Source organism: Eleutherodactylus coqui, chromosome 1 (genome assembly GCF_035609145.1).
Source record: "Eleutherodactylus coqui strain aEleCoq1 chromosome 1, aEleCoq1.hap1, whole genome shotgun sequence".
In the NCBI taxonomy this organism is placed as follows: Eukaryota; Metazoa; Chordata; class Amphibia; order Anura; family Eleutherodactylidae; genus Eleutherodactylus; species Eleutherodactylus coqui.
In genome coordinates this window covers 453,875,870-453,892,897 of record NC_089837.1, presented here as the reverse complement: position 1 = coordinate 453,892,897, position 17,028 = coordinate 453,875,870, and the positions used below count along the sequence as shown (strand labels likewise).

The following is a 17,028-nucleotide window of genomic DNA, read 5'->3' as shown; positions in this document are numbered from 1 at the left end:
GTCTTCTATATGTTCTCAATGGGGTCGGCGCTGCTGCCGCCGGCCCCATTGAGCGCATATAGAGAAGAGAACAGGAATCGCAGATCGCACATAGGTGCGATCTGCGATTTCTATGGCCTAAGAAGGACCGTTGGGGTTCTTGAAGCCTGAAATCACTCCTAACACTCTCCCTATAGCAGCTCCGGCATCAGCAGCACTTTCCCTGAACTATGTCAGAATGCATCTGTGGCGAGCCGCGGGCGGGCAGATTTTAATACTCGGGTGACACCTAATCTCGCCAGCCACTCACTGCAGGGGGGTGGTATAGGGCTTGAACGTCGCAGGGGGAAGTTGTAATGCCTTCCCTGTCTTTCTATTGGCCAGAAAAGCGCGCAAATTTCTCAGGGAAGAAAATGAAAGTAACCCGAACACCGCGTGGTACTCGTTACGAGTAACGAGCATCTCAAACACCCTAATACTCGAACGAGTATCAAGCTCGGACGAGTATGCTCACTCATCTCTAATCCTGAACCATAGTAAGCATTTTATGCTTGCTGGAAATCCGTGATTGGCCGTCGAATTAAACCTTTTAGAGCAAATGTATCTAGAGCTGAACTTTCATCTGTGTCTTAAATGATTTATTTCAATATAATAGAGTGGGCAATTATGCTGTTCTTTTATTATATTATGAAAATGGGAGTGTCGTTAAAGGGGTGGTCTCGCGAAACCAAGTGGGGTTATACACTTCCGTATGGCCATATTAATGCACTTTGTAATGTACATTGTGCATTAAATATGAGCCATACAGAAGTTATTCCACTTACCTGCTCCGTTGCTAGCGTCCTCGTCTCCATGGTTCCGTCTAAATTCGCTGGCAGCTTGCTTTTTTAGACGCGCTTGCGCAGTCCGGTCTTCTCCATTCAGCACGAGCCGCTTCAGTGTGCTCCCCGCTACAGCTCTTCTGCGCATGCGCAGACGAGCTGTCACTGCTCGGGAGCGCGCTCCTGCGGCCATTCTGTACCTTCCTCTGTTAGCGGAAGGTGCAGAAACTGGAGCTGCCCAGCGGAGAAGCCCAGCCCAGCCCAGCCCAGCCGCCCCGAGAAGCCTCCCAGGTAAGTGATTTGTCGGGGGGGGGGGGGGGGGGGGGCTGCCGCTGCGCCGGGCTGCGCCGGGGGGGGGGCTGCCGCTGCGCCGGGCTGTCGCTGCGCCGGGGGGGGCTGTCGCTGCGCCGGGGGGGGCTGTCGCTGCGATGGGGGGGCTGCCGCTAGGCCGGGGGGGGCTGCCGCTAGGCCGGGGGAACTAGCACTGGGCTCCGGAACCTAGCGCTGGGCTCCGGGGCCTTCACCTGGGCTGAGGGTCTAGCGCTGGGGAGCCGGGGGCTAGCGCCGGTTACCTGCTGCCTGGCGGTGGGCGTCTGGTCGGCGGCTGCGGGGCGTCTGGTCGGCGGCTGCGATGCGTCCGGTTGCCATGGAGATACAGCTGCCGGCGTCTCGGGAGCGCGCACGTCGGGCTGCAGCGAGCGACGGGGAAAGAGCCGGCGGCCATCTTGAGGAAACTTTTATAAGTTGCTGAAACGCTGGAACGGTAAGTACGAACCAGCTAGAAATGTCATTTACAGGGGGGCTTAGTAATGTGTACTTAATGGGGGGGACTGGGCAAAAAAAAAATTTTACTGCTTCCTCGAGACATCTCCTTTAACTCATTTTTGGTATTGTGGAAATGCTCAAGTTTTCTCTCCCTACATTTTAGCTTTTCTCCTAAAGGGCATACAACATATATTACCCCTTCAGTAAAACTGGCTTCACATGACCGGGTCAGATTCTTCATTCAGGAACCTGCAACAGATTCCGGCTGTGAAGCCAAACGGCGATTTTGTGTACCTGTGTTGCGGATGATTTCAGCGGCTCACTGTCTGTCATGCGCAGTACAAATTTTTTTTCAATATTTGTATTTTCTGCGCCGTCGCTAAGCGATAAGGTGGGTACCTGTGGTCCATATGCAATGTTAATTGCGTTTGGGCTGTAGGACGAATGGCCATCATTGACTTCAATGGAGGCTGTCTGTGCAGAGTCAAAAAAAGGAAAAACGAAAACTAATTCAGTCTTGTTATAATCAAAGTAAAAAACGCCCTTGCCATAAGCAAGGATTCCTTTAAAATATAACTTTTATTGAATTATACGAAAAATTGCACATGGAAACGAAAATATTTAAAAGCCCCGTTTATGCTGCAGATATATATATATAACACAAAATTGTATTGTGGTGTATTACTATCCACATAATCAATGTTGTTTCATATTAAGGTAGCTGTCAGTCTATGGTTATAGTAATATTTGCATGTGTTACTCAGCAGGTCAGTCCTGGAGAGGATGATCAAATGGTCAAAAAATAATAAACGGGTGCGCATTCCCCATAGAGGCCAACAACAACAAATAAATTCTCTCTAGTCTATTGCATGTGACTAAATGATCTGATCGTCAGAACCTGCTACACTGTCCACCAGCATTTAACCTGGAGGGAAGCTGCATGACTGTCTGTCTACGTTCTGAGTAATAAAAATGCCGCAGAGGGTTACTAGCATGGGCTAGCAATGCCTGTGGTCTAATACTGATATTAAAAGATGAAACTGAGCTCTTCCAACATGTTTCACCACCTAAGTGGCATATTCAGGGGAATATAGGAGCTGCGCAGAGACGGCAGCAAAATAGACCTTGCTGTGTTTTGTCATCCGTGCACGGAATACGCAATTCATATCCGCGAGTGTGAAAGACTGAAAGTACATGCCTTTCAATGCGTGCTATTTGCTGCCGATCCTCCACAATAGGAATCCGGTTGCGTGAAGCCGGCCTAATGCAGGTAATCTATACAGAACAGCCTGCAGAGGAACTTCTACACATGTTGCTTGAACGACCTTACTCTTACTAAACACAGGGCATCTACTTCACTTATCAGGAGAGCTTTAAACTAGAACAATAAGGGAAGGGAAGTGAAAGGCCAGGTTAAAATTTACAGCTAATTAATACATGTGAGACCCTAACTTTTAGAAGTGGAAAGAACAAAGACAAAAAATTCTGAACGAAAGTAGAAGAGCAAGAGACACCAATCACAAACTAAAGTGTTTTTACACAAATACCCAGAGCATGGGAAACAAACAAGGAGAATTGAAGCTCCTAACACAAGAGAAATATGATGTCATCGGCATCACGGAAGCTTGGTGGAATGATACACATGACTGGAATACAAGGCTTGAAGGATTCAACTTATTTATAAGAAACAGACCTACAAAATAGGAGGAGGTGTTGCGTTGTATATTAGGAAAACATTCATCATCACCGAGATTCAAGCTTCAGAGCATGGGAGTTCTGTAGAAACTGTTTGGGTAAGAATACAAGGAGAGAACAAGAGAAAGGACACCACTGTAGACATTTACTATAGGCCACCTGGACAAGCCGAATATATGGATGAACTCTTTCTACATCAGATAGCCAATCACTCAGAAAAGCATGACATAGTGATCATGGGAGATTTTACCTATCCAGACATTTGTTGGGAAACTCTCTCAGGTAAAAATAATCAATCCAACAAATTCTTATCCGCTATTGCTGACAACTTTATCTTCCAAAAGGTAAAAGAGAAAACAAGGGGATCTGCTACCTTGGACCACATTCTTACCAACAGGGAGAGAATAGGTGAGGAAGTAAGGGTGGCTGGGACCTTAGGAGGCAGTGATCATGCTATCCTTGAATTTTGGATAAAAAGGGGAGAAAACTAAGCCCTCAAGGTTGGATTTCAGAAAGTCAGATTTTAATGAACTCAGAAAGAGGGTAGGAAGAATCCAATGGCTGGATGTTCTTAAGCACAGAAATGTCCAAGAAGGTTGTGAAATATTGTGAAATGTCCAAGAAGGTTGTGAAATATTGTGAAATGAGATTCTCAAAGCACAATCGTTAACAATCCCTAAAAGACGGAAGAATGGGAAGAATTTAAAGAGACCAGGATGGATGAACACAGAACTTGCACACATGTAAAAAAGAAAGAAAAATATGTTTATCAAATGGAAAGAGGGGGGGGGGGGTATCTAAAGAAGAATATAATGCAGTCTACAGAAACTGTAGGGCAAGTGTCAGAAAAGCTAAAGCTAATAATGAATTGAGGCTTGCAACACAGGGAAAAAGCAATAAAAACGATTTGGGGGGTATGTCAAAAGCAAAAGAAAAGTCAAAAATACTATTGGATGTCTACAAGATGCTTGCATAAAATGAACAACAAACAAAAAGTGAACAGTTTATCCTTTGTTTTTCGGTAATTGGTTTACACTGAACGCTTATCATTCACTTTTACTTGTTTTGAACAATTTTTTTAACGATAAAAATTATAATTGTTCAGTGTAAAAGGACCTTAAGGTAACAATCTCCATGTGGATCAGTTCAGCCATCCTGGAGCAATACCAGGTGACGGGACAGAATCGCGGCACACTCTACCCGTGTGGTGGGTGCTTCCTGGACAGAGCTTTATTTATGTATTTTTCTCCAGTCTTAGGGACTGCTTTGGGATGTTTCATGGTTTCTGTGTCCCCCAATGAAGTGACTGAGAAAAGGAGGATTTTTTTTCCTATTTATCCTAAAATCTTTCTCTTGGTGAACATAGCACCCACCCTATGAGTTTTTTGTTTTCTCCATTTAGTGTTTTGCACACTGTTCGCTGGTGTTTCTGACATCTATTTTTTTCTACTTTTTGTTTTTACTTCTCCTATTGCTGGGGCACAAACTGATCAGCTCAGTAGATAGGTAGCCATAGCCAGCATAGGGGGAGCTAAATTTTTTGTTCCTAGTGGTAGCAGCTTATACTTATGAATGCTGTGTCCCCCAATAAAAGCTACAAGAAAGATTTGATGGCAAGTACGAAAAAAATCCTTTTTTTCCAGCAGTTCAGCTGAAACCATAAGCGTTTAATTATCTGACTCCACCGCTTATGACCATTTGGCTTCCTGCTCCTCTTACATGGTCGTTAGTTGCATTCAAGTTCCTTTTGCTAGCACCAGTATCAAAGTATATTTTCTGTCAGATCATAGATGCTTCAGTCTTCACGTTCAGACAGAATTTCTTTGTGTTTTATGTTTAATATGTTTTTATTGAAATTTTAACACATTTATACATATAGACAAAGAAAAAAAAACAACCTACAGCAGATCATGCAGGACCGCAACATTGGCTCAAAAATTTAGGAAAGGCAAATATCTTAGTAAGCAGCTGGAGCCTCTTCTAAAAAATCTTGCCGCTACATTCTTAACGACTGTGTGTATAGAATACTATAACGTGACACCAGCACCGCTGAACCAGCACTTCCTCCTACTTTCAATTGATTCTACAGTTACAAATAACTGAGGTCATAAAACAGCCTTCTACAGAAACTAGGAAAGAGAAAGAACACCGAGACACACATAGGATGCAGAGAAAGAAGGGGGGCTGGCGTCCGAGGTCGCACGGGTAGACAGGAACACTCTGTAGAGAGGGAGCAAAACCCTCTGTCATAGGCCATCTGCTGCTGCTCGGTACACCACCTCATCCAGATCACAACACCACCCCAGCTCCCCTGGGCATCCGCTCCACCCCCACTACCATCCCACGGCATTTTTGAATTCGGGAGAGTTGCAGAACGTGTTTCACAGAACCCAGGCACGCCACTCAAGCATAGCCCCTCTAACCCCTCGTCACCCAACTCCTCCATGTAAATTAGCTGATTCAACTCCAGTACAAACTCCAGGATCGAGGGAGCGATGTTACTCTGCCAGTGGCGTGGGATCACAGCTCTGCCCTCGGTGAGGAAGTGTCGCAGAAGACCTTTTTTGATAGCAGCGTATGGCCCTGGCATGACAGACAGCAATGCCAACTCTGCATCTGTACCACCTAGACAGGAGCTTGAAGTTCCTCTCTTGCGCCACACAGGCCAAAAGTAATTTGTGCGCGAATGTGAAAGCCCTCTCCCAATCAGAGTCCTGCAGTTCAAAGGCTAGATCCCTCTCCTAGCCCCTGACAAACCGAGGAAGGCCCTGAGTGAGCCGCTCCAGTATGATCCCATATATCCTTGATAGGACCCGAGCTGGAGGACCAGCCTGCAGAAACAGTTCCTCAATAGGTTCACGGAGGTTCCTGAGAAGACACGACCCCAAATTGGCCCTCCATCCATAGCAGTTTCTGCTCTGGCCGAGACGCCTGCAACTCATTAAATGATGGAAGACCCCCGAAACTCACGATTTGGCAGCATCGAGTATCCTCCTCCTCCCGCCACCCCAGAAAGCTCAGTCTCTCCTGCCCTGGGGGATACGCAGAGTTTTGAAATGTAGGTGTCAAGGCTCTCCTGCAAATTGCAATGTCACCTCTGGTAGTCAGTCTGTCCCACACGTCCAAACAATTCCAAGTCAATGGATTATGAGGTAATGCCTCAGGTCTATCTGCCACCGGGATCCACGGTAGCAGTCGCAAGTGGGGCCAAATCAGAGTCACTTCCAAGCCCACCCATTGCTTTGAAGTGGCATGGTGATGCCAATCTATCAGTCTGGTGAGGACCGCAGCCTAATAGTAGATTTTGAGGTCTGGTAGACTGACTCCTCCCCTGTGCTTTGTGCGTGACATGATCCGATAGCTGATACGGCTATTCTTCCCTCCCCACACAAATCTGCGGAACAATTGCTGGATCTGCCTGAAATAGTGCATCAGCACCCTAATCAGCAGTGCCTAGAACAGTTTTAGAAATTTGGGGGTCATGTCCATTTTCAACACGTTTATTCGCCCGAACCACTCAGTTGTTTAGCTGCATACCCATTCAGCTCTTTTGTCACCTTTTCCAGCAGAAGGACAAAATTAAAATGGTATAAGGATGATACGTCCGCCGTTAGGTGTACCCCTAGGCATTGAATGGAGGTTGAACGCCATTTAAAATCAAATGGATCCGCTAGATAGGCTACCTCCCCGGGTGGGAGAGAAATGTTCATGGCCTCCTTTTTGTGTAAATTAATCTTGAAGTTGCTCAGGTGTCCAAACTTAGAGAACTTCCACAAAATTGGCGGAAATGAAATGCGTGGCTGAGAGATGAAAAGGAGAAGATCGTCTGCATGCAAGGCCATCTTTCAGAGTTGGGTTCCAATCTGCACGCCCTGCACATCTGGGTTATTCCTCAGGGCCACAGCCAAATGCTCCATGGCAATGGGATATAGAAGACGGGACAGGGGGCAGCCCTGTCTCGTCCCGTTCCTAATAGGTACTGAGTCCGACAGCAGGCCATTCATCCGGATCTGTGCCGATGGGCTCCCATACAACGCCAGAATCCAGCTCAGAAATCTAGGCTCCAGACCTAAATACGTCAGCGCAGAACTTAGAAAGTCCCAGCTAACACGGTCAAAGGCCTTTTCTGCGTCCACTGAGAGGAGGCAAAATGGCTGCGGCAAATGTTGGGCCTGACTAATCAGCAAGAGGGTCTTATTGGTATTATCTCTAGCTTCTCTCCCCTTTAAAAATCCAACTTGGTCGTGTATATGGCCCAGCAGAATGGGAGCCAACCTGCCTGCTTGGACCTTGGAAAATAGCTTGACTTCTAGATTGAGGAGCAAAATAGGACGGTAATTGGAGCACACTCCTAGGTCCTTCCCGGGTTTGGGAAGCACTGAAATGTGGGCCATAAGCGACTGGGTGGGGAAAGGAGCTGAGGGTGATATTTCGTTAAATGCCTCCTGCAGGTTTGGAGTGAGTATTTCCTGGGATTGTTAAAAAACCAGGATGTGAGCCCGTCAGAGCCGGGAGCTTTTCCCGACGGCAAGGATTTGATAGCCTCGCCAATTTCCTTTACCGTAAACTCCAAGGGCTCTCTAGACTCCCCTGAAATACTCGGAAGGGCCATCCGCCGTACATAGTCATCAATCCTTCCAGCTGGTAGGAGTCATATCGAATAATTGCCCTTTTATATTCTAAAGGCCATTGTAATATGCTCTGAACGCTTCTGTGATTCTTCGTGTTTTATATGGTGGTGCATGTTTTTTGTTAGATGATTGGTTAAGGCAAGAGAACGACAACCGGATAGAAGGCAACAAGATAGAACTGTGCATATAATACATGTAGCTCTCATTGACTTTAAAGTCTTGTCCTTACACTTATTATGTATTGTTACAGAAAGAATGTACAGAAGCGCCATTGTGATAATGGTGAGATGTTTCCAATATTCTTTTTATATATGATATTTAATATTCCTTACTGTAATGTTTATAATTGTTGTGCTTCCAAAATGTCTTAACTAGAGATGAGCAAACATACTCGCTAAGGCAAACTACTCGAGCGAGTAGTGCCTTATTCGAGTACCTGCCCGCTCGTCTCTAAAGATTCGGGTGCCAGCAGGGGAGAGCGGTGAGTTGCAGGAGTGAACGTGGGGGAGAGAGTGAGAGAGAAGTTCCTCCCCGCTCTCCCCCGCCGCTCCCCGCCCCTCGACGGCACCCGAATCTTTAGAGACGAGCGTGAAGGTACTCGAATAAGGCACTACTCGCTTGATTTAAAATCACTGCATGTCTTTTTTGGGGGGGGAATTCTTGGTCAGGAATTGACCATTATTTACTATGGGAGCAGGAAAAACGCAAAACACTCGCATGCCATGCGATCTGCATTCCAATGCAATGCATTTATCAAGCACTTTACTATTAAAAATTTTTTATTTGTAATAAAAATGCAAATGAAAAACTAATGCAAATCTAATGGAAATTGTGCGTTTTCATGTAAGAAAAAAAAAAACCTTTATACAGGCTGGAAAATTACAGTAAAATTGCAGGTGAAATAGTCAGTTTTTCATTTACCTCCTGAAAAAAGTTCATGGTGATTCAACTTGATCCACTCCATGCATGTTAATGCACTTCACATTGGGCCCTCACTCCTATTGTTCAAGTTGATTGTTAGTGTAATAAGTATTATGTCTAATTTTGCCTGTACCAGTTCCCTCTGGTTTGTACAGTGCCATGGAACATGGTGGTGCTGTATCTAAGGGCTTATTTAGACGACCGTATATTGGCTCGGTTTTCACACCGAGCCAATATATGGTGTCTTTGTCTGCAGGGGGGGGGGGGGGGATGGAAGAGCCAGGAGCAGGAACTGAGCTCCTGCCCCTTCCCCGCCCCTCGCCACTATTTGCAATGGGAGGGGCGGAGCTAAGCACCGGTACTTAGCTCCGCACCGTCTTGCCCCCTCCTATTGCAAATAGTGGCGAGGGGTGGAGAGGGGGCGGGAGCTCAGTTCCTGCTCCTGGCTCTTCCATTCTCCTCCCCCTGCAGAAAAGGACACCGTATATCGGCTCGGCGTGAAAACTGAGCCGATATACGGTTGTCTGAATAAGCCCTAAAGATCATGATATCTGTACATACACGCATGCTGGCTGGTGACCGGCTCATGCAACTTTTTATATACTACTTTAAAAAAACGTCTGCAACATTATACAATACAAGCTTTTACCTTGTGTCTATAGGTAGCTTTCACATTGGAATACTTGAATACCCAGCCTATCTGGAGTAACACAACATTATACATATGTTTCCCCATGTCCCTCAGTCAGCCATACATTTATTTACAGATTCCATAATAGTAAACCATGGAAGTATAGTTGGATAATGTGACACATTGATGCAGTTCACCAAATAAGTTAATTTAGAAATGTAAAATATACAAAGATATTAATTTTTCTTGTGCCATAATAATGCATTCAGATTAATTTTGATGGAATTACATTACATATATTTAATATTTTTGCAGACCTGAAGAATGTTCAAATGCGTGATCACTCAGAAGAGAACTTCCTTTTGCGTAACCATTTAGTTGCAGAAGAGACAGAGGTCAGTAATTTTCTAAATGATCTTTGGTATATTGGAGTTACAGTCTGTATTATATTGTAGAAATGCAGTCAAAATTCTTCCGGGTGTCATTGGAAACAGTTGACATGTTTGCTGTCAGCTTAGCTGACCATTATGGGATGGCATATTTTAGTTTTTAGTATCAGGTCGCTGGGTTGTGTAGACATTGAGCTGGCATACAATACATGGAATCTTCACTGAATTATTTCAGCCGTGGACCATACGCAGGATTTCATATTTGACCTATTTTTTGCAAAAATCTTCTGCAGCTGAAGATTGGTTCCATGTCATTGGCTGTAGTGGATCAGGGTCGGGGGAACGTTAGTCCCAGCCCACTTGATCCACATGCCGACACATGCTTCGTGTCATTTCAGCGTTGGACATCAACACAAGCATTCCTCTGCTGGTGTGCGGATGAATTGGTTGACTGGGTGGGGTGTCACAGCCAGCCAATGGGCGCTTGTGTTTATATATTTATTCCAGCTCCTCCTCATAGAAAACGCCGGTTATACTTCTAGCTAAAGGTATTTCTGGTCTAGTCAGTAGCTCTTGTCCTGTCCTGCAGCTTAGATAAGTGAGGTATATTTACATCTGTTTCCTGACTCCTACCAGTAGCTATGTGTGCATTGCTGTATCATCTTGCTTATAGTGTGGTTAAGTAGTCAAGACTTGCCTTTCTTCCCACTTCTTATTATCATTATGCAAATATTGAGTTATCTGCATTAAGAATATTGTGTGTATATCCATCCTATTGGGACAATAAATTACACCTGTTCTAAACAAAGTAGTTTTGCGTCCAGCTGGAATGTAACAATATGTTTGAATTGGGTTATTTCTGTGTGAAATGAATGCATTCTCTATGCAGTATGAGATATAACACATCCCTCATGTTTTACAGGAAGCCCTACCGTCCACATCTGGCCAACAGTAAGTTTCAGTGTAAATGACGTGTGTAAGATGATTGTTCAAGTACTGTAAAGGCCCTTTTACACACAACGATTATCGCTCAAAAGCCATCTTTTTAGCGATAATCGTTGTGTGTAAATGTGTGCCCATTCTGCACTTGTTGTGCACTTTTCGTCTATCGCTGAGTTCAGCTCAGCTTAAACTCTGTTGTCCCTGATAAGAGGGACCGCATGCTGAGTTCTCTGTGGGCAACGCTTTTAACATTTTTTAACAGCTGCTGTCCCACTGGAGAACAATAGTAATGTATTTAGAGAACAGACCACCCACTGTTCTCTAAATACATGCAAATAACGCTAGTTAGCTACTAAAGGGCTGATTAGCCCATTAGGTCCTAATGCAAAATGATCGCTCGAAACTGTCAGTTTCTGACGTATTTTGAACGATTATCTGTGTGTGTAAAAGCGCCTTAACGCCCTCAGGAATACAGCACATTGTAAAAGTGTTCCGGCCCCTGATTGTGTTGTAGAGTAGTAAACGGTAGCAAATGCTACACTGAAATGTTGTATTCTGGAGTATTTGTTTAATGTTAAATTGTCTTTAAAGAAAGCGGGTTTTTTTCTGTTTTTGGAAAAATGCCCATAGGGGGCACATTCTTATGTGTAGAACTGTTGATTATGAAGTGTTTTGATATACAAATAAATTAGCATTGTAATGTTGCTTTTGTGAACTACTTAGATTTATTAAGCCTTCATTCACACCACATTTGTGGCCATACATCAGATACCCATTTCTGTATGCTTAAAAAAGTATACATCTATATACTCTTATGTATCTATAGGCTTCTGTTGTGAAGACACAGGCCAGAGGTGTATCCTCTGAGCATACAGTTATCAGGTTAATATTCAGATGCTATACAGTCACCGAATAATATCATCTTATAGTAAATGAATAATACTGTGAGGCATTCACTGTTTAAGACTGTTTCACACTGTATTTTACAGTGTCCGTTTGCTTTATGTGTCACAAACACATACTTCAGACATATCTGTAGGCAACGGTTTCCTGACAGAGGCTAAGAGAGTGTTGTTTTGCCTTCTGTCAAACTGGTATAGTACTGTATAGAATAGCACATATCTGCTGTGTTATTTCATAGAGAAGCATCCAGTGAAAAAAGAAAAAAATGTATACTATATGGTATTGCTTAAAAAACAAACAAACCTGAGAGTCTATGGGCGACAGATGGATAAATGGCTCTCAAAGACTGCTTGTCTGTAGTGGACCTCTTTGTCTGCTTGTGTAGATCTTGTTGACCACTACACATGTCTTTACGACGCAATTGAAGAGATTTTGGAAATTAGAGTTTTCCTCTATTCCACCTGATTGTTTTTTCAGACTCGTCCTCCCAGGTCTTCCTGTCTTGCTTCAGGTTTCGAGCAAACCCTTTGTTTGCTCTGAGATTGCAACGTCCCATATCAAGAGCACTTCGCGGTAATTATACTCAAACCTGTTTGTCATCCTCAAGAAGGACAGTTTGGTCCGCCTTATTCTGGATTTTAAGCAACTGAGCAGGCATGTTCGACGGTACAATTTTTATATGGACCATTCTTTCCACCTGGGACGCTGTCTCTGGACTGTCCCATCTGTCTTCATATGCAAGTTTATCAAGATTTTCTGTGGTGGCTTCACTCCCCTCTGATTCTCCAAGATCGTTCCTTCTTTCCGGTCCACTGGCTAGTTGTCACTGCGGACACCAGTCTTCTGGGCTGGGGGGAGTTTCTCTCCGCCGAACAGTTCAGGGTCACTTCTCTCTTTCCTACTCCTAGTCTCTACTCCCTCTTCTGTCATAGAATCACAGAGGTGAGATAAACAATGTGCATAGACATAACTCGCAGAAAAAGAAGCCTAATATGCATCACCTGATAAACTGCAGGGCAGGCTCAATCACCATGTACCCTAGTAGCATGCAGAGAGCCAGATTGCAATCTGTAGGCGCTAAATGTTAATGTGCAGACTAATGTGTAGCAACTCAACTCAGATTGGGGGAGGAGTGACTACTGACAGGCATAGTCTGCACATATGAACCGATACCAAGGATGCCAACCATAGATAAGTGCGCCACACTATACAGGAATACAATCTGGCTTTTCGCATACTAGTAGGGTATATGGTGATTGAGCCTGTCCTGCAATTGATCAGGTGATGCATATTTGTCTTCTTTTTTTTGTGAGTTTTCTCTTATGTTGTAGATTCTCAAGAAGATCAAAGCAGAAGGAGTTCCAGGCATCATTGTGGCTCCCCACTGACCCAGATGCGCTTGGTATATGGGCATCATCAGTCTCGTTGCAGCCACTCCATGTCTATTTCCAGTTCCTCCACTTCTTCTGTCTTAAGGACCTCTCCTCCATCTGAATTTACAGTCTCTTAATTCAACACTATGGCTGCTGAACCCACAGTGTTGAAGGCCAACGTTTTTTGGATGAAGTCATCCACACCATTATCTAGGCGAGAAAGCCTTTGTCTTTCCGGATTTACCGCAGGACTTGGAAGGTTTTATTTTTGGTAGTGCAAGAAAAAAACTTCCATCTTTTTTTCTTCAGTCGGGTTTGGATGCAGGATTGGCCCTTAGCTCCCTCAAGGGCCAGGTCTACACCTTATCTATTTTTCAAAGACCTTTGGCATCCAGATACCACGTTGGGACTTTTCTCCAGGGAATAGCTCATACAGCTCCTCTGTACATGCTCACTGCACCAACATGGGACTTTAACTTTGTTTTGGATGCTTTCCAATTTTCCTTTTTTGAGCCCTTGAAGGATGTATCCTTGCAGCTTGTTTCCTGGAAGGTGACTTTTGTAGTCGTGATGACTTCCATCAAGAAAGTCTCAGAACTGATGGCTCTCTCTTGCCATTTTGCCTTTTTGATTCTTCATCAGGATTGGGTAGTCATTAGAGATGAGCGAGTATACTCGCTAAAGGCAATTGCTCGAGCGAGCATTGCTTTTAGCGAGTATCTCCCCCGCTCGAGACTGCAAGTTCGGGTGCCGGCGCGGGGGAGCGGTGAGTAGCGTCTGTCAGCAGGAGGGAGCGGGGGGGAGAGAGGGAGAGAGAGATCTCCCCTCTGTTCCGCCCCGCTCTCCCCCGCAGCTCCGTGCCCGCTGCCAGCACCCGAACCTGCAGTCTCGAGCGGGGGAGATACTCGCTAAAGGCAATGCTCGCTCGAGCAATTGCCTTTAGCGAGTATACTCGCTCATCTATAGTAGTCATGCATCTGCTACCTTCCTTCCTGCTGAAGGTCATATCTTGTTCCACTTAACTAAACAGATTGTCCTGCCATCTTTTTCCCTTCCCCGATCCAACCCAAGGAGAAGGCTCTTCACAGAATAGACGTGGTGCAAGCCATTCGCCTGTAACTGCCTGCCACATTCTCTTTCAGGCACTCAGACTCTCTCTCCATCATCCTGGACAGCAGACGTAAGGGAATGCTGGCCTACAAGGGTCCGATATATCGTTTGAAGATATCATCAATCTCAGGGTTCGCTCGGGCTGCCTGTGTATACAGGCAGATACGTCGTTGTTTTTTTCATACGAGAAATTGTTCAGTCATTCACATTCACTGTATAATTGAATAAGAACGACTGAATTAACGCTGCTTAAGCTGAATGATTAGTGAACAAACCAACAACGATTTCAATGCTTGCATAAAGTGAACAATGAACCAAAAGTGAACAGTTTATTGTTTGGCGTTCGGTCATTGGCTACGTTTACACTGAACAATTATCATTCACTTACGTCCATTTGAACAATTTTTTTGAACGATAATATAATTGTTTAGTGTTAAAGAACCTTAAGGGGGATCAGTTCAGACATTCTGGTGGCATACCGGATGAAGGAACAGAATCCCCCATTTAGTGAGTACTTCCTGGACAGCATGCCATCAGGCGTCAGCTTGGCACATTTGCAAACACCGCGTTGTGGTCTTTCACCCACAACTTTTCCAGGTTTTACAGGGTGAACACTTTTGCATCGTCGGATGTGGGTCTTGGCCACAAGGTGCTACAGGCCTCATTGGTGCAGCATTACACCTGAACTTTATTCATTTTTTCCCCCCACCCCTAGGGACTGCTTTGGAAGTCCCATAGTTCCTATGTACCCCAATGAAGAGGATTTTTTCTTAATTTACCGTAAAATATCTTTCTCTTATCCTTCATTGGCGAACATAGCACCCACTCTGAGTTTTGTCCATTTGGTGTTTTGCACCCTGTTACCTGGTGTTCCTGCCATCTGTTATTTTTTACTTTTTGTTTTCGCTTCTCCTTTTGATGGGGCACAAACTAATCAGCTTAGTAGGTAGGTGGTTATAGCCTGCATAGGGGGAGCTAACTTTTTTGTTCCTAGTGGCAGCCTCCTAGTGGCAGTAGCTTCTACTTATGATTCCTGTGTTCCCCAGTGAAGGCTACTAGAAAGGTTTCATGGCCAGTACAAAGAAATCCTCTTTATTTTCTGACATTTGAGCTGAAACCATAAGCCTGGGTTCACACGGGTCGGATTTGCTGTGGTTTGCCGTTGCATAACCGCACTGCGGCAAAACCACTACGTTTGCAGTGCAATGCAGTGCAAATGTGTTTGAGCAAAAAGCTGTTCTCACAGGACAGATTTTTTCCGCACTGCCACAGTGCGGAAATGCTGCAGCGGCGCGGTTTTTCAATACACAGCATGTCAATTCTTTTTACTTTTTCTAAGTGCTTTTTTGTCCATAGACCGCTATAGACGCAGCAAAATCTGCACCAAAATACGCTGTAAAAGTAAAAAAAACCCTTGCGGATTTCTACACCGAAAAAGCGTGGAAAATGTGAAGAAAATACACAAGACAAAAGTAACCTTTGAAGCAGTTTTGCCGCAGAAGCAGTTCTTCTGTGGCAAAACCGCACCGGACAAACCGCGGCAAATCTGCCCTGTGTGAACCCAGCCTAAGTGTTGCTTAATTATCTGACTCCACCACTTATAACCACTTAACTTCCTGCTCCTTTTTTATATGGTTGTTGGTTGCATTCAAGTTCCTTTGCTAACACCAGTATCAGAGTGTATTTTCTGTCAGATCATAGATGCTCCAGTCTTCACGTTCAGACAGAATTTCTTCATGTTTTACATAGTGTTGCATTTTTTTGTTAGATGATTGGTTAAGGCAAGAGAACGGCAACAAGATAGAACTGTGCATATAATACATGTAGCTCTCATTGAATTTAAAGTCTTGATGTTACGCTAATTATGTATTGTTACAGGAAGAATTTAGAGAAGCAGCATTGTGATAATGGTGAGAGGTGTTCTTTTTCTATGTAATATTTAATATTTCTGACTGTAATGTTTATAATAGCTATATGGCCAAAATATCTTAACCGTTCTGCTGCTAGGGGATTTGAACATTTAAGGCAAAATGGTCAGTTTTTTTCATTGACCTACTTTGCACTTGCCTGTATAAATGCAGTTTTACCCAAGAAGAAAATTAGACACACAACACCTTCTGAAAAAAGTTCATGATGATTTAACTTGATCTACTCCATGCATGTTAGAGCAATTCACACTGAGCCCTCACACCTATTGTTCAAGTGGATTGCTTAGCCTACACGGGACAAACTGTCGGGCAAACAATTCCCAGCAGCGCGTTCCAGTGAAGCTCACCCCAGTGCTGTTACGCAGGAGCGTGTATCGCTGACAACGCTCCATCACCCACCTCCATTCACTGTAAGCAGACAGTCATTCAGAACTAAATGACTGCTGTTTACACTGAGCGGCACGTCGTTTAGTTTTCAGCATGCAGACACTGAACTACTGATCAACTCTCACTCAGTCGTTCAGTCTTTGAACGATGGTCATCCCGTATAAATGCATGCAATCTCCCGCGGGAGTGCTGAGTTTTTTCAATGACTCTGAACAATAATCGTCCCGTGTAATGTCTAATTTTGCCTGTACCAATTCCCTCTGGTTTGTACAGTGCCATGGAACATGGTGGTTTCTATATCTAAATATCATCATATCTGTACATACATTACATACATGCTGGCTGGTGAGCGGCTCATGCAACTTTTTATATACTCCCCTATATTTAAACAAATGTCTGCAACATTGTGCAAAACAAACTCCTTTACCTTTGTGTCACCCCTTTATATCTGTATGTAGCTTTGATATTGGGATACTTTAATACCCAGCCTATCGTGATTAACACATTATACATATCTTGTATGTTTTCCCATTTCCCTCGGTCAGCCATACAT

General features: G+C 44.3%; 1 protein-coding gene across 7 annotated transcripts in view; it reads left to right on the top strand.

Annotated features, from left to right (window-relative positions):
* Positions 1-17,028, top strand: part of LOC136582647 (uncharacterized) — a 125,156-nt gene that overhangs the window by 29,531 nt on the left and 78,597 nt on the right. For 6 of the 7 annotated variants that reach the window (XR_010787206.1, XM_066583840.1, XM_066583832.1 and 3 more), the window contains exons 7-10: positions 8,142-8,173; positions 9,759-9,838; positions 10,755-10,783; positions 16,039-16,070. Coding sequence is in view for 6 of the 7 variants with exons in the window: in XM_066583840.1 (XP_066439937.1) it covers positions 8,142-8,173; positions 9,759-9,838; positions 10,755-10,783; positions 16,039-16,070 (173 nt within the window). In the remaining variant the exon portion in view is untranslated. The remainder of the gene's footprint in view (positions 1-8,141; positions 8,174-9,758; positions 9,839-10,754; positions 10,784-16,038; positions 16,071-17,028) is intronic. The other variant, XM_066583854.1, reaches the window with a different exon arrangement.